Raw genomic sequence first — 19,893 nt, 5'->3', positions numbered from 1 at the left:
GGCTCTTGTATGTGACCATCAGAGTATCCTTTGGGGCCACTGTGTTCTTGTAGCTAGAGAATGCCAAGTCACGAGCATAGAGCTGTAACCCAGGACACTCTCATTTCCCTCTTCCTTTCCCTTTGAAATAATTTACATTGACCACCCCCTGAAAAAAAAAAAAAAAAACAACGAACTTACAAAATATCTCTGTACTGAGAACCTGTGAGCAGGAGAAACTTCAGGCATCCAGGAGCTCTAAGAAGTGACTGTGGTACACCTCTCTGTCCCACGGGATGAGAGAGCGGAGCAGAGTCTACCAGGCCTCAGCAGGGCATAGCGTGTCCTCTCCTGGCGTGATAAGAAGACATTTGAATAATCTAATAATCAAAATGGTAACCTTGAAATGGTAATAGCTATAAACCCCAAATTATATAATTATATAATTTCCTGAAAACATAGAAATTAAATCAGTTTTAGCATTCATCGTATCTTGAGGGAATAAATGAACAATTGGTTATCCCATCTGTATCAAATAATGTTAGCCATTCCATCAAACAAATGAAAATGAGCATATGTTGAATGAACAGATTGATTCCTTTAACTATTATGGGCCACTTCTGTGTTTTACATTTAGCTGGAAGATACTTTTGGATTCACTGTAATTCAGGTGGCCAGACCTGACAACTTTTTTTGTTTTTAATCCTCTAAAATTCTGACCATCTGCAAACACTTTTGATGTGAAAGTGCATTCTGATGACAGGTGATAGGTCACTTTTCTTTGGAGGGATATTTGCATGGATGGCAAAGTCACCCAAAGGAGTAGCAATACCCAGGGAAGGATTAGAGAGGGCCTCTCCCTCTGGAATGCTCTTTCCACTTTACTGTTATCAGGTTGTAAAATGATCTCACCTTTTCCTTCACAATGCAGGAAGAAAGCAAAGTCTCTTATCCCTGCCTGGCCATGTGCATCCCTGTGATTTCAGGCTGTGGAGGAGATCTCAGTGGCGGTATCTGGTGGTTTAGTTATTCACATGTGTGCTGTGCTTTCCCCACCGCAGGTCGAGTGCAGATGCTGCCCCAGGCAGTGTGCTTGCTGCATGCGCTGCTGGAGAAGGGACACATCGTGTATGTGCACTGCAACGCTGGGGTGGGCCGCTCCACCGCGGCTGTCTGCGGCTGGTTCCAGTACGTGATGGGCTGGAATCTGAGGAAGGTGCAGTATTTCCTCATGGCCAAGAGGCCAGCTGTCTACATTGATGAAGAGGCTTTGGCCCGTGCACAAGAAGATTTTTTCCAGAAATTTGGGAAGGTTCGTTCTTCTGTGTGTAGTCTGTAGCTGGTCAGCCTGCTTCTGCCCCCTCCTGATTTCCCTAAGGAGCCTGGGGTGATGTTGGTAAAATGACCTAGAAACAAGGATTCTACCTAAACTGAAAGGACTGTGTGACTTCCCCCAAGCCAACCACTTTCATTTGGGATGACTTTCGATTATGCTTTGTTTTGGGGCTGTATTTTTGAAATACTCTACAAGAAAGCTGTGACTCACACATGAGAAGAGGCACGAAGCAGTTAGGCTGTACATAAGACAGAAGGGTAATGAGTGCAGTTCCTGCTGCCTGCGGGCAGATGAGGCCTTTGCTTTACAGCACTGCATGTGTTGCGCGATGGATCCATGACAGCACTTTCCTGTTGCACTGAAACTCTTGGCCATACAGAGGAAAAGATATGGAACTATGTGGATTTCATCACTAGTGTGTGTGCGTGAGCTGGTCAGTTGCCAAAGGAGGAAATAAGGTTAGAAGCCTGAACCGTTACAAAAGAAGAGCTCACTGTGTTCAAAAAATGATGGCTTTCAGGACTTCATTTTTATCCTGCCTCACAGTTGTTAAAGTCTATTCCAAGACATCACCTTCCTTCTCTACCCAACAACCCTGTGTAACAACCAAAGTAGAATTATCTCTCATTTGTTGTTGTTGTTGTTGTTGTTTTCCCTCAAAACTGCCAAACAAAGCAAAAAATACCCTTGTTTTTTATAGTTGTGATATCAAGAAGTTAAATTGACCCTTAATGGGCATAGGTAGCTAGCCCAAGGTCTCATGACCAGTCAAGGGCAAGCTAGAGTTAATAGTCTATTTGACTCAGTGCTGTTTTCAACACAACTTGTTTTCCCAGCACCATGTAGTGCATTCAGTTTTGTCTTTCTAAGGGTATGGTCGATATGCCTGCAGGAGTTTCCGTAGCGAGACACAGAATAGTGTTCTGATCAGTTGCCAAAGAATCTAGGAAAGTAGTTGTATTTTGTGCAAGCTAATTTAAAAACATGATGGGCTGTTTTAAGACCAGAGTGGGAGTTCATGAGAGGACCTATACTACCGAAAGAGCCCAAACGACCAAATCCATGGATAATTGCTTCACAGCCTCGGCCATCCTGGCTCAGCCCTCAATTTAGTATAATATGCAGTTCCTGTGCCTCCAGACTATGCAGCTCATCACCCTAGGTTCTACAGGAAATACAGAGATGAACAACGTTGCCTTCAAAAGTGTGCTGCCTAGAAACAGACCTGCATTCAACAACTGCAATGCAGGGTTGGACCATGAATGATATGCTAGAATAGAAAAAAGAGACGTGTTTTTTTTCAATTGAGAGCCTCTATGTGCAAGGTGATTTATAATCATATCCAGTTTAATCTTCACAATATCCAATGAAGAAGGTCTCATTATCTCCATGATAAAGATGGGAAACTAAGGCTCAGAGGGGTTAAATCAACTGTCTGTTGTCACACGATGAATAAATAGATGCAGTGAGATACAAAGCTAGATTTGATTCAAAGCCCTTACTTTCTTAATTAAACTATGATGTGCATTTATTTTTCTGCACCTTCCTTTCTTCCACAAACACATATTGATAGATGCAAGAGACTCTTATTTAGAAGGTGTGGGGGACAAGAAGGATACAAGGTAAGTTTCAGTGGAGCTCAGAGGACAGGGAGATATAATTGTGGCACTTAGGGGAGATGACATTTGCTTTGGGCAGAGGCAGCCGGCCAGGACGCATTTCCCGTATAATTTTACGAAGTTAAATTTATAAGCTAGCATTAAGTAAAGTGAAGTCCAGCTCCCTTGCTAAAAATAACTAGAGGTAATAATTGGTATTCAAGTAACTCATTTACAGTCATAATGTGTCGTGAAAATTTAATCTTAAAAATGGAATTTTAAACTATGTGTGCGTGTGAATTTCTTTAATGTCTAATCTAGCTTCATAATTTCCATGATACAAAGATCTTTTCTCAGGTGGATTTTTCCCTTTGTTCCTTCTGCTCTGATAGACAAAATCATTTTAGGACTATTAAAGAATGTTTTGGAATAAATCATCCTTTCCTCAATGAATGGGATGTCTAATGTATTTCAAAATCACCCAAAACTTTTGGTAAATAAAAACATTTAAAAAGACCTTTCTGTACAGGATTTTTAAAATGTTATCAGCTTAGTCTGAAATCTAGGACAAACTGTGTTTCCTTATTTGTAAAGGGGGCAATCCACTGAGCTAAATTGTTTCTTTTTTCTTGTCACCCTTCCTCTGTCAATTAACCAATCAAAATTGGCAGTTACATGACAAAGGAAGTCAGAGGTGAGGGACCACAGAGAAGTGAGCATGAAAACTTAGAGTGTGTCTGAGAAAATCAAAGCAGATATTATGCCAGTAGCTGCTTGTCACTGGTGTTTAACAAAACTTTTCAATCACGGATTTCTCAAAGGTAATCATAAGAAGAGTTCATTCATGGTGAAAGAATGTCCAAATGAGGTTGTTTTCCTTCAGACTTGAAACATTATCCCTCTATCATTCTGCTTGCCAGCATTAGGAAAAAAATCTAAAACACAACGCAAAACACTCTCTTTTGACCATCATTAAGGTGTGGTAAAAACCACTTGGCTTGGTGTAAGAAATAATGATGAAAAATGTGGTTAAGACTTTGGAAATGATAAGAAAGTAATGAAAGGAGAGATTTGAAAGTGAGTTAGGAAATAGGAAATGAAATGGAACTTGCCACACATGAAAAATCACTGAAGAGCTAAACGCAGAATCAGTTGGATCAGAAGTTAAAGCTGAAAGTATCTTTAGAAATAATCTCATGTAATGCCTTTATTTTACAGAGGAGCAAACAGACCCAGAGACATCAAATGACTTTTTCCTATTGCAAAGAGTTGTAACTAGGACCAAGGGTAAAGGATAAGTCAGGAAGAAAGGTTCGGAGATTTATTGTGATATTGAGACGTCGTAGGAGAATTAATGGGAATGAGAGCAGACAGTATTGTTAGTGGGTAAGAAGTGGTGCAAGGATTAATAAAAATTGGAGTAAGAGGAAGAAAAATGGTTAAAATGAGAAAAAGTAAAGACCAGTGTCTTTTCCAAAAGAAGGAAAGGCAGGTGTTTTCTGTGGGGGTGAGAGCAAGAAGGCGTGACTATAGAAGCAGAGAGGGAGATTCAAGGTTATGTGCCCAGGAAAGAGATGTGTTAAGTGTCCGCTTATTTGTCTGTGGGGCTAGATCACAGTAGGAAAAGGGAGCAGCTAGATGTAACTTGCTGAGCAAATCATGGCATAGGTGTGCCGTCACTGAGTATCTGCTAGAAAAAGAAGAAAATTGACAGAAGATGAGACTGAGAATAAAGGGGAAAGGATTGACGACGCTACCTTAATTATAGCAATAATGACAATAGTAAGAGGAAGAACAACCGTAACAACAACTCTGTTCTTTCCTTCTCTAAATCTTTGTTCTGAAAGTCTTGCCTGATGCCATTAATGGAAATACACTTGCAGCTGCTCAGGACCCAAACCTCAGCGTCATCCATGACTCCTCTCTTTATTTCAAATGTCACATTCAAATCATCCAGAAATTCTGTTAAAGCATCTATAGCATCTGTGTTTTTCTTCCTTTACTGAACAACCTTGGTCAGAGCCAATGTGATCCCAAGACTAGATTTCAGAAATGGTCTTCTACCTGGTCTCCCTGTTTCTGGCCTTCCCTCCCAGCCCCTTCCTCTATCAAACTTACTCTCACATAGCGGTCAGGGTACTTCGATAAAAATGTAACTCATGTCATATCACTCCTGTGTTTGAAAGCTCCAACTACTTCTTACGTCACTCAGGGTAAAAGTCAAAGCCCTTTGAGGTCCTGTACAATCTGGTCACCTGTTACCTCTTGACCACATCTCCTACTTACTGCCTTCCACCTCTCTTACTCTGCTCTAGCCATACTGGCCCTCTTGCTGTTCTTTGACTACTCCAGGAAGGCTCTGGCCTCAGGGCACATGCTCCTGCTATTCTCTTTACCTGGAATGCTGCTACTCCAGGTATGCACATGGCTCACCCTTCTCCCTCCTTCAATGATGCCTCCCTGGACTACCCTATAAAAAATGGCCTGATCCAATCTCAGCCTTCCCAATCCACAGTTTCTGGTTTATTTTTCTTCATAGAACTTATTAATGGCCTACATATTACATATTTACATAAATTACTTATTTTTTTCTGTATGCTGTCACTGCAATATAAGCTTCACTGAATTATAAAGGCAGAAATTTGTATCTGTTTTGTTTGGTGATGTACCTAGAGTGCCTATAACAGAGGCTGACATAGTTTAAATGAGTGAAGGACTGGAATAGCTAATAACCGTCAAAAGCATACAATGTTATAGGTATTGTCTAAGTGCTCCACATATATCAGCCTACCTTATTCCAAAAATGCTAGGGGATATTATCCCTGTTTTACAGATAAGGAAACTAAAGGATAGACAGAAGGTGAACTTATTCTGAGGCAAGTGAAGATAGTTTTGCTTCTGATTTGGTGGAGTAAGCTCTTAATGAACCACCCGTTATAATCTCTGTGCACATTACATCTGTTTGCTAGGGCAGCCATAATAATGTACCACAGACTAGGAGGATTAAACAGCAGAAATTTGTTCCAGAAATTTGTTCCTGGCATGGTTCTGGAGTATAGAAGTTGGAGATGAAAGGGTGAGCAGCACCGGTTCCTCCTGAGGGCTGCGAGGGAGAATCTGTTCCATGCCGCTGTTCTAGCTTCTGGTGGTTTGCCAGCAACCTTTGACGTTTCTTGGTTTGTAGAAGCATCACCTTATTCTGTGCCTTCATCTTAACATGGTGTTCACCCTGTATGGGAGTCTGTGTCTAAATTTCCCATTTCTACAAGGATGGCAGCGACATTGAATTTGGCCCACCTGACTCTAATGTGGTCTCAACTAATTACATCTGTGATCACCTGATTTCTGAGTAAGGTCACATTCTGAAGTAATGGAGGTTATGACTTCAGCGTTTGAATTTGTGGGAAGCAAAATCAACAGACAACACTACAGAAAACAACTACCTGAGGACTATAGGGAGCGAAAGAAATCAGGCAGATTGGAGGGGACTGGAAATGTGAAAAAAGGGACCAGATCGGGTTGAGTTTCCCATTTACAGGTTAAGCTTATAAAAGAGAACTATTGAAAGAGTAGTCGGAGATAGACAGAAAATTGGAGCCTTTCAAATAAAAGGATGAATTCCTGTACTGTTATTATATCAGGCATTATACCAATATTATTTTAATAATACAAAAATGAAAATGATTGGTGTCCTCAAAAATCAATCCAAAATAGGTTAAGACTTAAGCATGAGACCTGAAACAGTAGAACTCCTAGAACTAAACATAGTGGAAAAACTTGTTGACATTGGTCTCAGCTATGATTTTTTTTTAGATTTGACACTGAAAGCACAGGCAACAAAAGCAAAAATAAGCAAGTGGAAGTGCATCGAACTAAAAGGTTTCTGCACAGTAACAGAAACAAGAAAAAAATGAAAAGATAACCTACACAATGGAATATTTGCAAACCATAATATGTCTGATAAGGAATTAATATCCAAATGTATAAGGAACCCAAATATCTCACAAGCAAAAGAACAAATAACTCAATATAAAAATGAACACAGGACCTGAAAAGATGTTTTTCAAAAGAAGACATACAAATGGCTAAGAGGTATATGAAAAGGTGCTCAGCATCATTAATCACTAGGGAAATGCTAATTAAAACCACAATGAGGTATCAACCTCACCCCTGTTAGGATGGCTATTGTAAAAAAAAAAAAAAAAAAAAAAAAAAAAAAAAAGCAAGACATAGTAAATGTTGGCAAGGGTGTGTGGAGAAAAGGGAATCCTTGCACACTCTTGGTGAGAATGTAAATCATTACAGCCATAATGGGAAACAATATGGAGTTTTGTAAAAAATTAAACCTAGAACTTCCTTTTAATTCAGAGTCTCACTTCTGGGTATATATCCAAAGCAAATAAAATCAGTATCTTGAAGAAATTTCTGCACTTCCATGTTCATTGCAACATTATTTTCAATAGCCAAGTATGGAAACTAAGTGTCCAATGACAGATGAATGAATAAAGAAGATGTGATGGATATATAAACAGTGGAATATCATTCAGCCTTAAACAGAAGGAAATCTCATCATTTGCATCAACAGAGTTAAAACTTGAGGACATTATGCTAAGAAAAATAAGCCAGGCACAGAAAGACAAATACTTCATAATCTCATTTATATGTGGAATCTTAAAAAAAAAAAAAAAAAAAAAAAAAAAAAAAAAAAAAAGCCAAATTCGTGTAACAGTGAATAAAATGGTAGTTACTAGGGGCTGATAAGTTGGAAGAAAGAGGAGATGTTGATCAAATGGTACAAACCTTTAAGAATAAGTCCTGGTGACCTAATTAATTACAACATGATGGCAATTAATAATAATGTATTATATACTTGAAATTTATTAAGAACACAGTAAATCACAAGTGTCCTCACCATAAAAAAGTAAGTTATGTGAGGTAATGGATATGTTAATTAGCTTGATTGTGGTAATCTTTTCACAATGTATGTATAATTGTACACCCTAAATAATACAATTTTTGTTTGAGTTATACCTCAGTAAGGCTGAAAAAAATGCTGTTATTTAAAAACTGAACAATATGCAATTACTATTAAATGAACTAGTTTCATTTAATAAGCCCCTCACATGTTTCAGGGGCTTAAGCCATGAATATATATTGTGATTTCTGATAATATTTGGACCTGTTTACTCATTTGCTCATGGCACCAGAATGGTGTGGATTATAAAGGAGAAAATTAGCAGAAATTAGACAGTGAAAGAATGGAGAGCTGGACCTTGAACAGAACAGGTCATTGTCGTTACCATACTTATCAAGACTTTATAAATTCCTAGTGAGAGAAAACTCAGAATTCACTGAATAGAATTTACTGTTTGCTGTATATAAATGGTTAAAAGTGGAATTATATATTTTTATTTGATAGAAATCCTTATTGTTGCCTTCTTAATATTAAATAACGAATCTAAAGATGGAAATAAAGTCTAAACCAGTGGTCTCCAACCCCTGTGGTTCAGTTTCCTAACAGCCCACAGTAGCGGTCCATGGCCTGTTAGGAAACGGGCCACACAGCAGGAAGTGAGTGGCAGGTCAGTGAGCTTTACTGCCTGAGCTCTGCCTCCTGTCAGATCAGCAGCGGCATCAGATTGTCAGCGGAGTGTGAACCCTATGTGAACTGCACATGCAACGGATCTAGTTGCACGCTCCTTATGAGAATCTATCTAATGATCTGAGGTGGAACAGTGCCATCCCAAAACCATACTCCCTTCCCCTCCCTGTCCATGGAAAAATTGTCTTCCACAAAACTGGTCCCTGGTTCCAAAAAGGTTGGGGACCACTGATCTAAACAATTTCAGAGATTTTACACCCATAGTGGATAAACAAGGTGAGTATCCCTCATTCTTTATAGACTGGTGTTTAAATGATGCCAATTACTGCTAAGCACCTCACATGTTTCAGGGGCTATAAGCCATGAATATATATTGTGATTTCTGATACTATTTGGACCTGTTTACTCATTTGCTCATTTGTTCATTTTTTTTTATTTCAAAAATGTTTTTGCCTTTTCTATGTGTCTCTTCATGCTTTTATTTTTGATAATTATGTCTTCCTCCTTACAACAAAGAACTTTAACACTGACTTATGTCCACTGGTATTTTTACTTCCTTCATATTGACGTGATTGCAACTATAATTATGAGTTGTTTTAAATGTACTTCCTCTTTTTCTTTTTGTGTTCTTAAATTTTTTTTTTTAATTGTGAGGAAGGCCACAAAGAAATGTTGATGGGGACATAATCTTCATTGCAAGACAGACATATGGTTACCACTCCACACCATTTCTAGCTTTCTTATTTGTCCTAGATTCCATTACTATTGAGAATTTAAGCCCAGTCACTCTCAAGGTTCCAGTGAGCTTATGAGTGCCCAGCTCTTCTGCAGTACTGCATCCCCTCATAAGGTATCCTGAGTCACGTCTTCCTTTGCTTTCTAGTTCATCCCTCAGCTCACTTCCAAAATCATTCTATCATGCTGAACTATCTTATCTGCAAGTAATCCTTCTTAACTGCCTCTTCATTGTTGCAGGTGAATTTCTGTCTTCAGATTTTATATTGTAATTTCCATTCAGATGTCAGGAGGAGTAGTGTGTTTGCCAGTTTAAACCAGAATTTTCTCAATAATTGTCTATAGTGATAACACCCAAATCTCAATCCCCGTTCCACTGCTTTTTTCTGAGTACAAGGCTTATATATCGGCTTTTTTTCAAAACATCTTTCAGAATATCTCCCAAACTCAGTATTTCCCAAGCTGAAATTTTCTTTATTTTGCCAGACCTCCCATACTTTCTCTGTTGAGTAGACACTGGCAACACCTTCCCCCTAATTTCTCGTTATAAACTTGAATGCCATCTTTGCCATCTCTCCTCCATTTACCACCCTCCTAACCATTCAACAAATTATTTGGATAGTGCTTCCTAACTACTCCCCTTCTGTCTGCTCTGACCTGGATTGTTAAAGCATCCTGGCTTACCTTCCTCTTGTAATCCTTACCCCTTTCAAGATCATTCTTGACACTGCTGCCTGAGAGACCTTTCTACTTCAAATATACTGCTGTCTCTTTCTTGCTCAATATTCCTCAATGGCTCCTCGTTGTTCTCAGAAAAAAATAAAAAATACTTAATGTGACGTTGTATTCATCTGTTCTCATGCTGCTAATAAAGACATACCTGAGACTGGGTAATTTATAAAGGAAAGAGGTTTAATTGACTCACAGTTTAGCAAGACCTGGGAGGCCTAAGGAAACTTACCATCACTGCAGAAGGAAAAGCAAACACGTCCTTCCTCACATAGCAGCAGGAAGGAGAGGTGCTGAGCAAAAGGGGGAAAAGCCTCATATCAAACCATCAAATCTCATGAGAACTCACTCACTATCATGAGAACAACATGAGGATGACTACTGCCATGATTAAATTACCTCTCACTGGGTTTCTCCCATGACACTTGGAGATTATGGGAACTACAATTCAAGATAAGATTTGGGCGGGGACACAGCCAAACCATATCAGACATATGAGGGTGTTTATGATTTGTTCTGTGTCCTTCTCTCCAATCTCTGTTGTCATTCTTACAACCATCTCCCAAAAGTGCTTGTTAGCCACAGTGAATTGCTTAAAGGTTCAACGATCTTTTGTACCCTTGGGGTTTTGCACATATTTTTTCCTCTGCCTGGAATCCTCTTCCCTCCTATCTATATCTGGCGAGCATCAACTCATCCTTTGAGTCTTTGAAGACACCCTCTCTGAGGCATCTTCATGAGCCCTCAAGGGTGCTTCTTTCAGGCATTTTCATAGAACCCCTCTTAACGTGCTGTACTATAACATGAGCTATAGCATCATTAGGTAGGAACTGTAAACGGTGCTTGGCAAACAGGCTTTGGCACATTCTATGACAATTAAGTACTCTTTGGATTCTGTGTTCAGATCTAATGTATATTTTATTATGTTTTTAATTAAAAAAAATTTTTTTTGAGGCAGGATCTTGCTTTGTCACCCAGGCTGGAGTACAGTGGTGCAATAACAGCTCATTGCAGCCTCGACCTTCCTGGGCTCAAGTGAGCCTCCCACCTCAGCTTCCCGAGTGTCTGGGACTACAGATGTTTGCCATCATACTAGGCTAATTTTTTAAAGTTTGTTCTAAAGATGGGGGTCTCACTGTGTCACCAAGGCTGGTCTCAAACTTCTGGAATTAAGTGAGGCTCCTGCCTAAGCCTCCCAAAGTGTTGGCATTACAAGCATGAGCCACAGCACCAGGCCAGATCTAATGTATATTTCAATCTAAGAGAAATGTAAAGAAAATATTAAATGAGAACTTTATTGCTTCATGTAAGTTAATAAATGAGGTAATTTATTCAATGAAAGTACTATCAATATCTTCATTTTGTGCCTTATTTTGTTTTAAGCATTTTAATAATGATTTTTCTTTTTATATAATGCTAGTATTTAGTTATATTAAGGCAGAGTAAATCCTATAAAATATTGTGGTTTTAGCCTATTCTCTTTGTAATAGTCTGTTTTCATGCTGCTAATAAATACATAACTGAGACTCGGTTATTTACACAGGAAGAAGGGATTTAATGGACTTACAGTTCCATGTGGCTGGGAAGGCCTCACAATCATGCTGGAAAGTGAAAGGCACATCTCACATGGTAGCAGACGAGAGAAGAAGAAAACTTGTGCAGGGAAACTCCCCTTTTTAAAACCATCAGATCTTGTGAGACTTATTCACTATCATGAGAACAGCACAGGAAAGACCTGCCCCCATGATTCAGTTACCTCCTATTGGGTTCCTTCCACAACATGTGGCAATTCAAGATGAGATTTGGGTAGGGACACAACCAAACCATATTATTCCACCTCTGACCCCTCCCATATCTCACGTCCTTACATTTCAAAACCAATCATGCTGTCCCAACAGTCCCCCGAAGTCTCAACTCATTTCAGCATTAAGTCAGAAGTCCACAGTCCAAAGTCTCATCTGACACCAGGCAAGCTCCTTCCACCTATGAGCCTGTAAAATCAAAAGCAAGTTAGTTACTTCCTAGATGCAATGGGGGTACAGGCATTGGGTAAATACATTCATTCCAAATAGGAGACATTGGCCAAATCAAAGGGGCTACAGATCCCATGCAAATTCGATATCCAGTGGGACAGTCAAATCTTAAAATTTCCAAAATGATCTCCTTTGACTCCATGTATCATGTTCAGGTCACACTGATGCAAGAGGTGGGTTCCCATGGCCTTGGGCAGGTCCACTGCTATGGCTTTGCAGGGTATAGCCCCCATGCTGGCTGCTTTCATGGGCTGGCACTGAGTGTCTGTAGCTTTTCCAGGCACACAGTGCAAGCTGTCAGTGAATCTACCATTCTGGGGTCTGGAGGATGGTGGCCCTCTTCTCACAACTCCACTAGGTGGTGCCCAATTAGGGACTCTGTGTAGGGGCTCTGACCCCACATTTCCCTTCCTCGCTGCCCTAGCAGAAGTTCTTCATGAGAGCTCTAAGCGTTCCCATGCATCTTCTTAAATCTAGGTGGAGGTTTCCAAACCCCTATTCTTGACTTCTGTGCACTGGCAGGCTCAACACCACATGGAAGCTGCCAAGGCTTGAGGCTTGCTCCCTCTGAAGCCATGGCCTGAGCTCTATGTTGGCCCCTTTCAGCCATGGCTGGAACAGCTGGGATGCAGGGCACCACGTTTCTAGGCTGCACACAGCATGGCGATCCTGGGCCTGGCCCATGAAACCACTTTTTCGTCCTAGGTCTCTAGCCCTATGATGGGAGGGGCTGCAGTGAAGACCTCTGACATGCCCTGGAGACATTTTCCCCATTGTCTTGGGGATTCACATTTGATTCCTCATTACTTATGCAAATTTCTGCAGCTGGCCTAAATTTGTCCTTAGAAAATGGGATTTTCTTTTCTATTGCTTTGTCAGACTGCAAATTTTCCAAACTTTTATGCTCTGTTCCCTTTTAAAACTGAATGCCTTTCACAGCACCCAAATCACATGTTGAATGCTTTGCTTCTTAGAAATTTCTTCCGCCAGATACCCTAAATCATCTCTGTCAAGTTCAAAGTTCCATAAATCTCTAGGGGAAGGGCAAAATGCCACCAATCTCTTTGCTAAACATAGCAAGAGTCACCTTTACTCCAGATCCCAACAATTCCTCATCTTCATGTGAGACCACCTCAGCTTGGATTTCATTGTCCATATCACTATCAGCATTTTGGTCAAAGCCATTCAACAAGTCTCTAGGAAGTTCCAAACTTCCCACATTTTCCTATCTTCTTCTGAGCCCTCCAAACTTTTCTAACCCCTGCCTGTTACCCAGTTCCAAAGTTGCTTCCTCACTTTTGGGTATTTACAGCAGCGCCCCACTCTACTGGTACCAATTTACTGTATTAGTCTGTTTTCATGCTGTTAATAAAGACATACCTGAGACTGAGTAATTTATACAGGAAAAAAGGGTTTTAATGGACTTACAGTTCCATGTGTCTGGGAAGGCCTCACAATCATGGTGGAAGGTGAAGGGCATGTCTCACATGACAGCAGATAAGAGAAGAGGGTTTATATAGGGAAATTCCCCTTTTTAAAACCATCAGATCTTGTGAGACTTATTCACTATCATGAGAACAGCACAGGAAACATCTGCCCCATGATTCAGTTACCTCCCACCGGGTTCCTCCTACAACTTGTGGGAATTCAAGATGAGATTTGTGTAGGGACACAGCCAAACCATATCATGCTTACTGAAGATTGCATGTATTCAACCCTGTTTTGGCTTGCCATCATGGGCTAATATCGATGGCCATAAAAAACTATAGCCCTATGAAAGACATTGCTTGCTGTGTGTACTAAGCACACACGGATGGCCTGTTTGACTGTGCTTCCCTTTATTGTGCTTCACAGATACTGTGTTTCTATAAATTAAAGGTTTGTGGGTGCCTCAATAAAATCCATTGGAGACATTTTTCTAACAGCATGTACTCACTTTGTGGCTCTACACTTTTGCAGTTCTCACAATATTTCAAATTTCATGATTATTCTATCTACTATGGTGATTTGTGATCTGTGATGTTTGATGTTGGTATTGTAATTGCTTTGGGGTGCCATGAACTGCACCCGTATAAGACAGCAAACTTAATTGATAGATGTTGTGCAGTTGTGACTGCCCCACTGACTTGTAATTCTCTTATCTCCCTCCCTCTCCTTAGGCTTCCCTATTCCTTAAGACGCAACAATCTTGAAATTAACCCAGTTAATAACTCTGCAATACCGTCTGAAGTGCTCAAGTGAAATGAAGAGTTGCATGTCTCTTACTTTAAATCAAAAACTAGAAATGGTTAAGCGTAGTGAGGAAGACATTTTGAAGCAGAGGTCGGCTGAAAACTAGGCCTTTTGTGCCAAAAAGCCAAGTTGTGAGTGCAAAGAAAGGGTTCTTGAAGGAAATTAAAAGTGCTACTCCAGCAAATACACAAATATAGTAAGAAAGCAAAACAGTCTTATTACTGATATAGAGAAAGTTTTAGTGGTCTAGATGGATCAAACCAACCACAACACCTTCTCTTAAGCCAAAGCCTAATCCAGAGCAAAGCCCTAACTCTCTTCAATTTTATGATGGCTGAGAAAGGCAAGGAGGTTGGAGAAGAAGTTTGAACCTAGCAGAGGTTGGTTTATAAGGTTTAAAAAAATAAGTTGTCTCCATAAAATAAAAGTACAAGGTGAAGCAGCAAGTGCTGATATAGCAGCTGCAGCAAGTTATCCAGAAGACCTAGCTAAGATCATTGGTGAAGGCAGGTACACTAAACAACAGATTTTCAATGTAAACAAAACAGCCTTCTATTAGAAGAAGATGCCATCTAAGACTTTCATAGCTAAAGAGGAGATGTCAATGTCTGGCTTCAAATCTTTAAAGGACAGTTTGCCCCTTGTCAGGTGCTACTGTAGCTGGTGACTTTAAGTTAAAGCCAGATGCTCATTAACCATTATGAAGACCCTAAAACCCTTAAGAATTATGCTAAATCTCATCTGCCTGTGCTCTATAAATAAAATAACAACGTCTGGAGGACAGTACATCTCTTTACAATATGGTTTACTGAATATATTAAGAGCAGGGTTGAGACCCACTGCTCAGAAAAAATATCTCTTTCCAAATACAAATGCTTATTGACAAGGTACCTGCTCACCCAAAGGTTTTGATAAATATGTCCAGGAGATTCATGTTGTTTTTATGCCTGCCAACGTAACATTCATTCTGTAACTCGTGGATTAACGAATAATTTTGACTTTTAAGTCTTGCTATTTAAGCGATATATTTCAAAAAGCTGTAACTTCCATGGTGATTCCTCTTGATAGATCTAGGCAATGAAAATTGAAAATCTTGAAAGGATTCATCATCCTAGAGGCCATTAAGAACATTTATGATTCATGGGTGGAGATAAAAGTAGTTTGGTAGAAGTTGATTTCAACCATCATGAATGACTTTGAGAGATTCAAGACTTCAGTAAAGGAAGTAACTGCAGATGTGCTAGATATGGCAAGAGAACTGGAATCAGTAGTGGAGCCTGAAGATGTGACTGGATTGCTGCAATATCATGATAAAACTTGAACAGATGAGAAGTTGCTTTTTATGAATGAGCAAATAAAGTGATTTCCTGCAATGTTAACAACTAGTGGAGATGCTGTGAACATTGCGGAAATGACAACAAAGGATTAAGAATATTGCATAACCTTAATAAATAATGGCAGGGTTTGAGAGGATTAACTCCAATTTTGAGTAAAGTTCTGCTGTGATCAAACAGTATCACATGCTACAAAGAAATCTTTCATGAAAGGAAGAGTCAATGGATATGGAAAACTTCACAGTTGTCTTGTTTTATGAAATTGCCACAGCCAGCCCAACATTCAGCAGCTAGCATCCTGTTCAGTCAGCAGCCGCCACCCTGATCAGTCAGTGCTATCAACATTGAGGCAAGATCTTCCTCCAACAAAAGATTACTACTTGCTGAACTCAGATGATTATCAGCATTTTAGCAATAGAGTATTTTTAATTAAGGTATATACATATATAAAATATTGTACTCTTAATATACAACAATAGAATATAAACACAGCTTTTATAAGCATTGGGAAATGAAAAAAAATTGTGTGACTTGCTTTATTGTGATACTGACTTTACTGCAGTGGTCTGGAATGAAACCTGCAATATCTCTGAGGTTTACCTGTGTTGTTGATTGTATTATATTTCACAGTATTCTCCCAGTGAATGACCTCATAGAAGAAATTGTTCTCTGGCCAAAGAGTAAAGCATAATTGTTATTCTTGAGCAAATAAAAAAGATAATTTGTGTTACCATGAGGCTTACAAGTAATTATTTTCTTCTTCTCACCAGCAACTAAGATTATGAGTGCATGTTTTTTGAAATAACTTCACTCCTTTCTCTGCTTTGTATTTCTACCCATTTTAGCCATTTATTTTATCTGTCTTACTTAATTTTTTTTTTTTTTTTTTTTTTTTTTTTTTTGAGACGGAGTCTGGCTCTGTCGCCCTGGCTGGAGTGCAGTGGTGCGATCTCGACTCACTGCAAGCTCTGCCTCCTGGGTTCACGCCATTCTCCTGCCGCAGCCTCCCAAGAAGCTGGGACTACAGGCGCCCGCCACCACGCCCAGCTAATTTTTTTTGTATTTGTAGTAGAGACGGGGTTTCACTGTGTTCGCCAAGATGGCCTCCATCTCCTGACCTCGTGATCTGCCCACCTTGGCCTCCCAAAGTGCTGGAATTACAGGCGTGAGCCACTGCACCCAGCCTGTCTTACTTATTTTAAAATAAATTTTCATCCTGAAATATTGTTTGATCCATTTTAAAATGCCATATCTAGAGGGGGGCGGAGCAAGATGGCCGAAGAGGAACAGCTCCAGTCTCCAACTCCCAGCGCGAGCGACACAGAAGACCAGTGATTTCTGCATTTTCAACTGAGGTACTGGGTTCATCTACTGGGGAGTGCCAGACGATCGGTGCTGGTCAGCTGCTGCAGCCCGACCACCGAGAGCTGAAGCAGGGCGAGGCATTGCCTCACCTGGGAAGTGCAAGGGGGAAGGGAATCCCTTTTCCTAGCCAGGGGAACTGAGACACACAACACCTGGAAAATCGGGTAACTCCCACCCCAATACTGCGCTTTAAGCAAACAGGCACACCAGGAGATCATATCCCACACCTGGCCGGGAGGGTCCCACGCCCACGGAGCCTCCCTCATTGCTAGCACAGCAGTCTGTGATCTACCGGCAAGGCAGCAGCGAGGCTGGGGGAGGGGTGCCCGCCATTGCTGAGGCTTAAGTAGGTAAACAAAGCTGCTGGGAAGCTCGAACTGGGTGGAGCTCACAGCAGCTCAAGGAAACCTGCCTGTCTCTGTAGACTCCACCTCTGGGGACAGGGCAATAGCAAACACAGCCGAAACCTCTGCAGACGCAAACGACTCTGTCTGACAGCTGTGAAGAGAGCAGTGGATCTCCCAACACGGAGGTTGAGATCTGAGAAGGGACAGATTCCCTGCTCAAGTGGGTCCCTGACCCCTGAGTAGCCTAACTGGGAGACATCCCCCACTAGGGGCAGTCTGACACCCCACACCTCACAGGGTGGAGTACACCCCTGAGAGGAAGCTTCCAAAGCAAGAATCAGACAGGTACACTCGCTGTTCAGAAATATTCTATCTTCTGCAGCCTCTGCTGCTGATACCCAGGCAAACAGGGTCTGGAGTGGACCTCAAGCAATCTCCAACAGACCTACAGCTGAGGGTCCTGACTGTTAGAAGGAAAACTATCAAACAGGAAGGACACCTACACCAAAACCCCATCAGTACATCACCATCATCAAAGACCAGAGGCAGATAAAACCACAAAGATGGGGAAAAAGCAGGGCAGAAAAGCTGGAAATTCAAAAAATAAGAGCGCATCTCCCCCGGCAAAGGAGCGCAGCTCATCGCCAGCAACGGATCAAAGCTGGACGGAGAATGACTTTGATGAGATGAGAGAAGAAGGCTTCAGTCCATCAAATTTCTCAGAGCTAAAGGAGGAATTACGTACCCAGTGCAAAGAAACTAAAAATCTTGAAAAAAAAGTGGAAGAATTGATGGCTAGAGTAATTAATGCAGAGAAGGTCTTAAACGAAATGAAAGAGATGAAAACCATGACACGAGAAATACGTGACAAATGCACAAGCTTCAGTAACCGACTCGATCAACTGGAAGAAAGAGTATCTGCGATTGAGGATCAAATGAATGAAATGAAGCGAGAAGAGAAACCAAAAGAAAAAAGAAGAAAAAGAAATGAACAAAGCCTGCAAGAAGTATGGGATTATGTAAAAAGACCAAATCTACATCTGATTGGGGTGCCTGAAAGTGAGGGGGAAAATGGAACCAAGTTGGAAAACACTCTTCAGGATATCATCCAGGAGAACTTCCCCAACCTAGTAGGGCAGGCCAACATTCAAATCCAGGAAATACAGAGAACGCCACAAAGATACTCCTCGAGAAGAGCAACTCCAAGACACATAATTGCCAGATTCACCAAAGTTGAAATGAAGGAAAAAATCTTAAGGGTAGCCAGAGAGAAAGGTCAGGTTACCCACAAAGGGAAGCCCATCAGACTAACAGCAGATCTCTCAGCAGAAACTCTCCAAGCCAGAAGAGAGTGGGGGCCAATATTCAACATTCTTAAAGAAAAGAATTTTAAACCCAGAATTTCATATCCAGCCAAACTAAGTTTCATAAGTGAAGGAGAAATAAAATCATTTACAGATAAGCAAATGCTTAGAGATTTTGTCACCACTAGGCCTGCCTTACAAGAGACCCTGAAGGAAGCATTAAACATGGAAAGGAACAACCGGTACCAGCCATTGCAAAAATATGCCAAAATGTAAAGACCATCGAGGCTAGGAAGAAACTGCATCAACTAACGAGCAAAATAACCAGTTAATATCATAATGGCAGGATCAACTTCACACATAACAATCTTAACCTTAAATGTAAATGGACTAAATGCTCCAATTAAAAGACACAGACTGGCAAACTGGATAAAGAGTCAAGACCCATCAGTCTGCTGTATTCAGGAGACCCATCTCACACGCAGAGAAATACATAGGCTCAAAATAAAGGGATGGAGGAAGATTTACCAAGCAAATGGAGAACAAAAAAAAGCGGGGGTTGCAATACTAGTCTCTGATAAAACAGACTTTAAACCATCAAAGATCAAAAGAGACAAAGAAGGCCATTACATAATGGTAAAGGGATCAATTCAACAGGAAGAGCTAACTATCCTAAATATATATGCACCCAATACAGAAGCACCCAGATTCATCAAGCAAGTCCTTAGAGACTTACAAAGAGACTTAGACTCCCATACAATAATAATGGGAGACTTCAACACTCCACTGTCAACATTAGACAGATCAACGAGACAGAAAGTTAACAAGGATATCCAGGAATTGAACTCATCTCTGCAGCAAGCAGACCTAATAGACATCTATAGAACTCTCCACCCCAAATCAACAGAATATACATTCTTCTCAGCACCACATCGTACTTACTCCAAAATCGACCACGTAATTGGAAGTAAAGCACTCCTCAGCAAATGGACAAGAACAGAAATTATAACAAACTGTCTCTCAGACCACAGTGCAATCAAACTAGAACTCAGGACTAAGAAACTCAATCAAAACCGCTCAACTACATGGAAACTGAACAACCTGCTCCTGAATGACTACTGGGTACATAACGAAATGAAGGCAGAAATAAAGATGTTCTTTGAAACCAATGAGAACAAAGATACAACATACCAGAATCTCTGGGACACATTTAAAGCAGTGTGTAGAGGGAAATTTATAGCACTAAATGCCCACAAGAGAAAGCAGGAAAGATCTAAAATTGACACTCTAACATCGCAA

At 40.5% G+C, this 19,893-nt stretch overlaps 1 protein-coding gene across 4 annotated transcripts in view; it reads left to right on the top strand.

The window, feature by feature from the left end:
• The window catches only part of LOC105488972 (EPM2A glucan phosphatase, laforin), a 131,186-nt gene extending 119,808 nt beyond the window's left edge, over window positions 1–11,378 (top strand). For 2 of the 4 annotated variants that reach the window (XM_071096565.1, XM_024795100.2), the window contains exon 4: window positions 1,041–11,369. In XM_071096565.1, coding sequence (XP_070952666.1) covers window positions 1,041–1,318 — 278 coding nt within the window. In that variant the 3' untranslated portion in view covers window positions 1,319–11,369. Of the gene's footprint in view, window positions 1–1,040 lie in introns of all 4 variants that reach the window. The other 2 variants (XM_024795101.2, XM_011753520.3) reach the window with 2 other exon arrangements.
• Window positions 11,379–19,893: the final 8,515 nt, after the last annotated feature.

Source organism: Macaca nemestrina, chromosome 5, assembly GCF_043159975.1.
Source record: "Macaca nemestrina isolate mMacNem1 chromosome 5, mMacNem.hap1, whole genome shotgun sequence".
NCBI lineage: Eukaryota > Metazoa > Chordata > Mammalia > Primates > Cercopithecidae > Macaca > Macaca nemestrina.
Note: the sequence above shows the minus strand (reverse complement) of the source record. Positions and strands in the feature narration are given on the sequence as shown.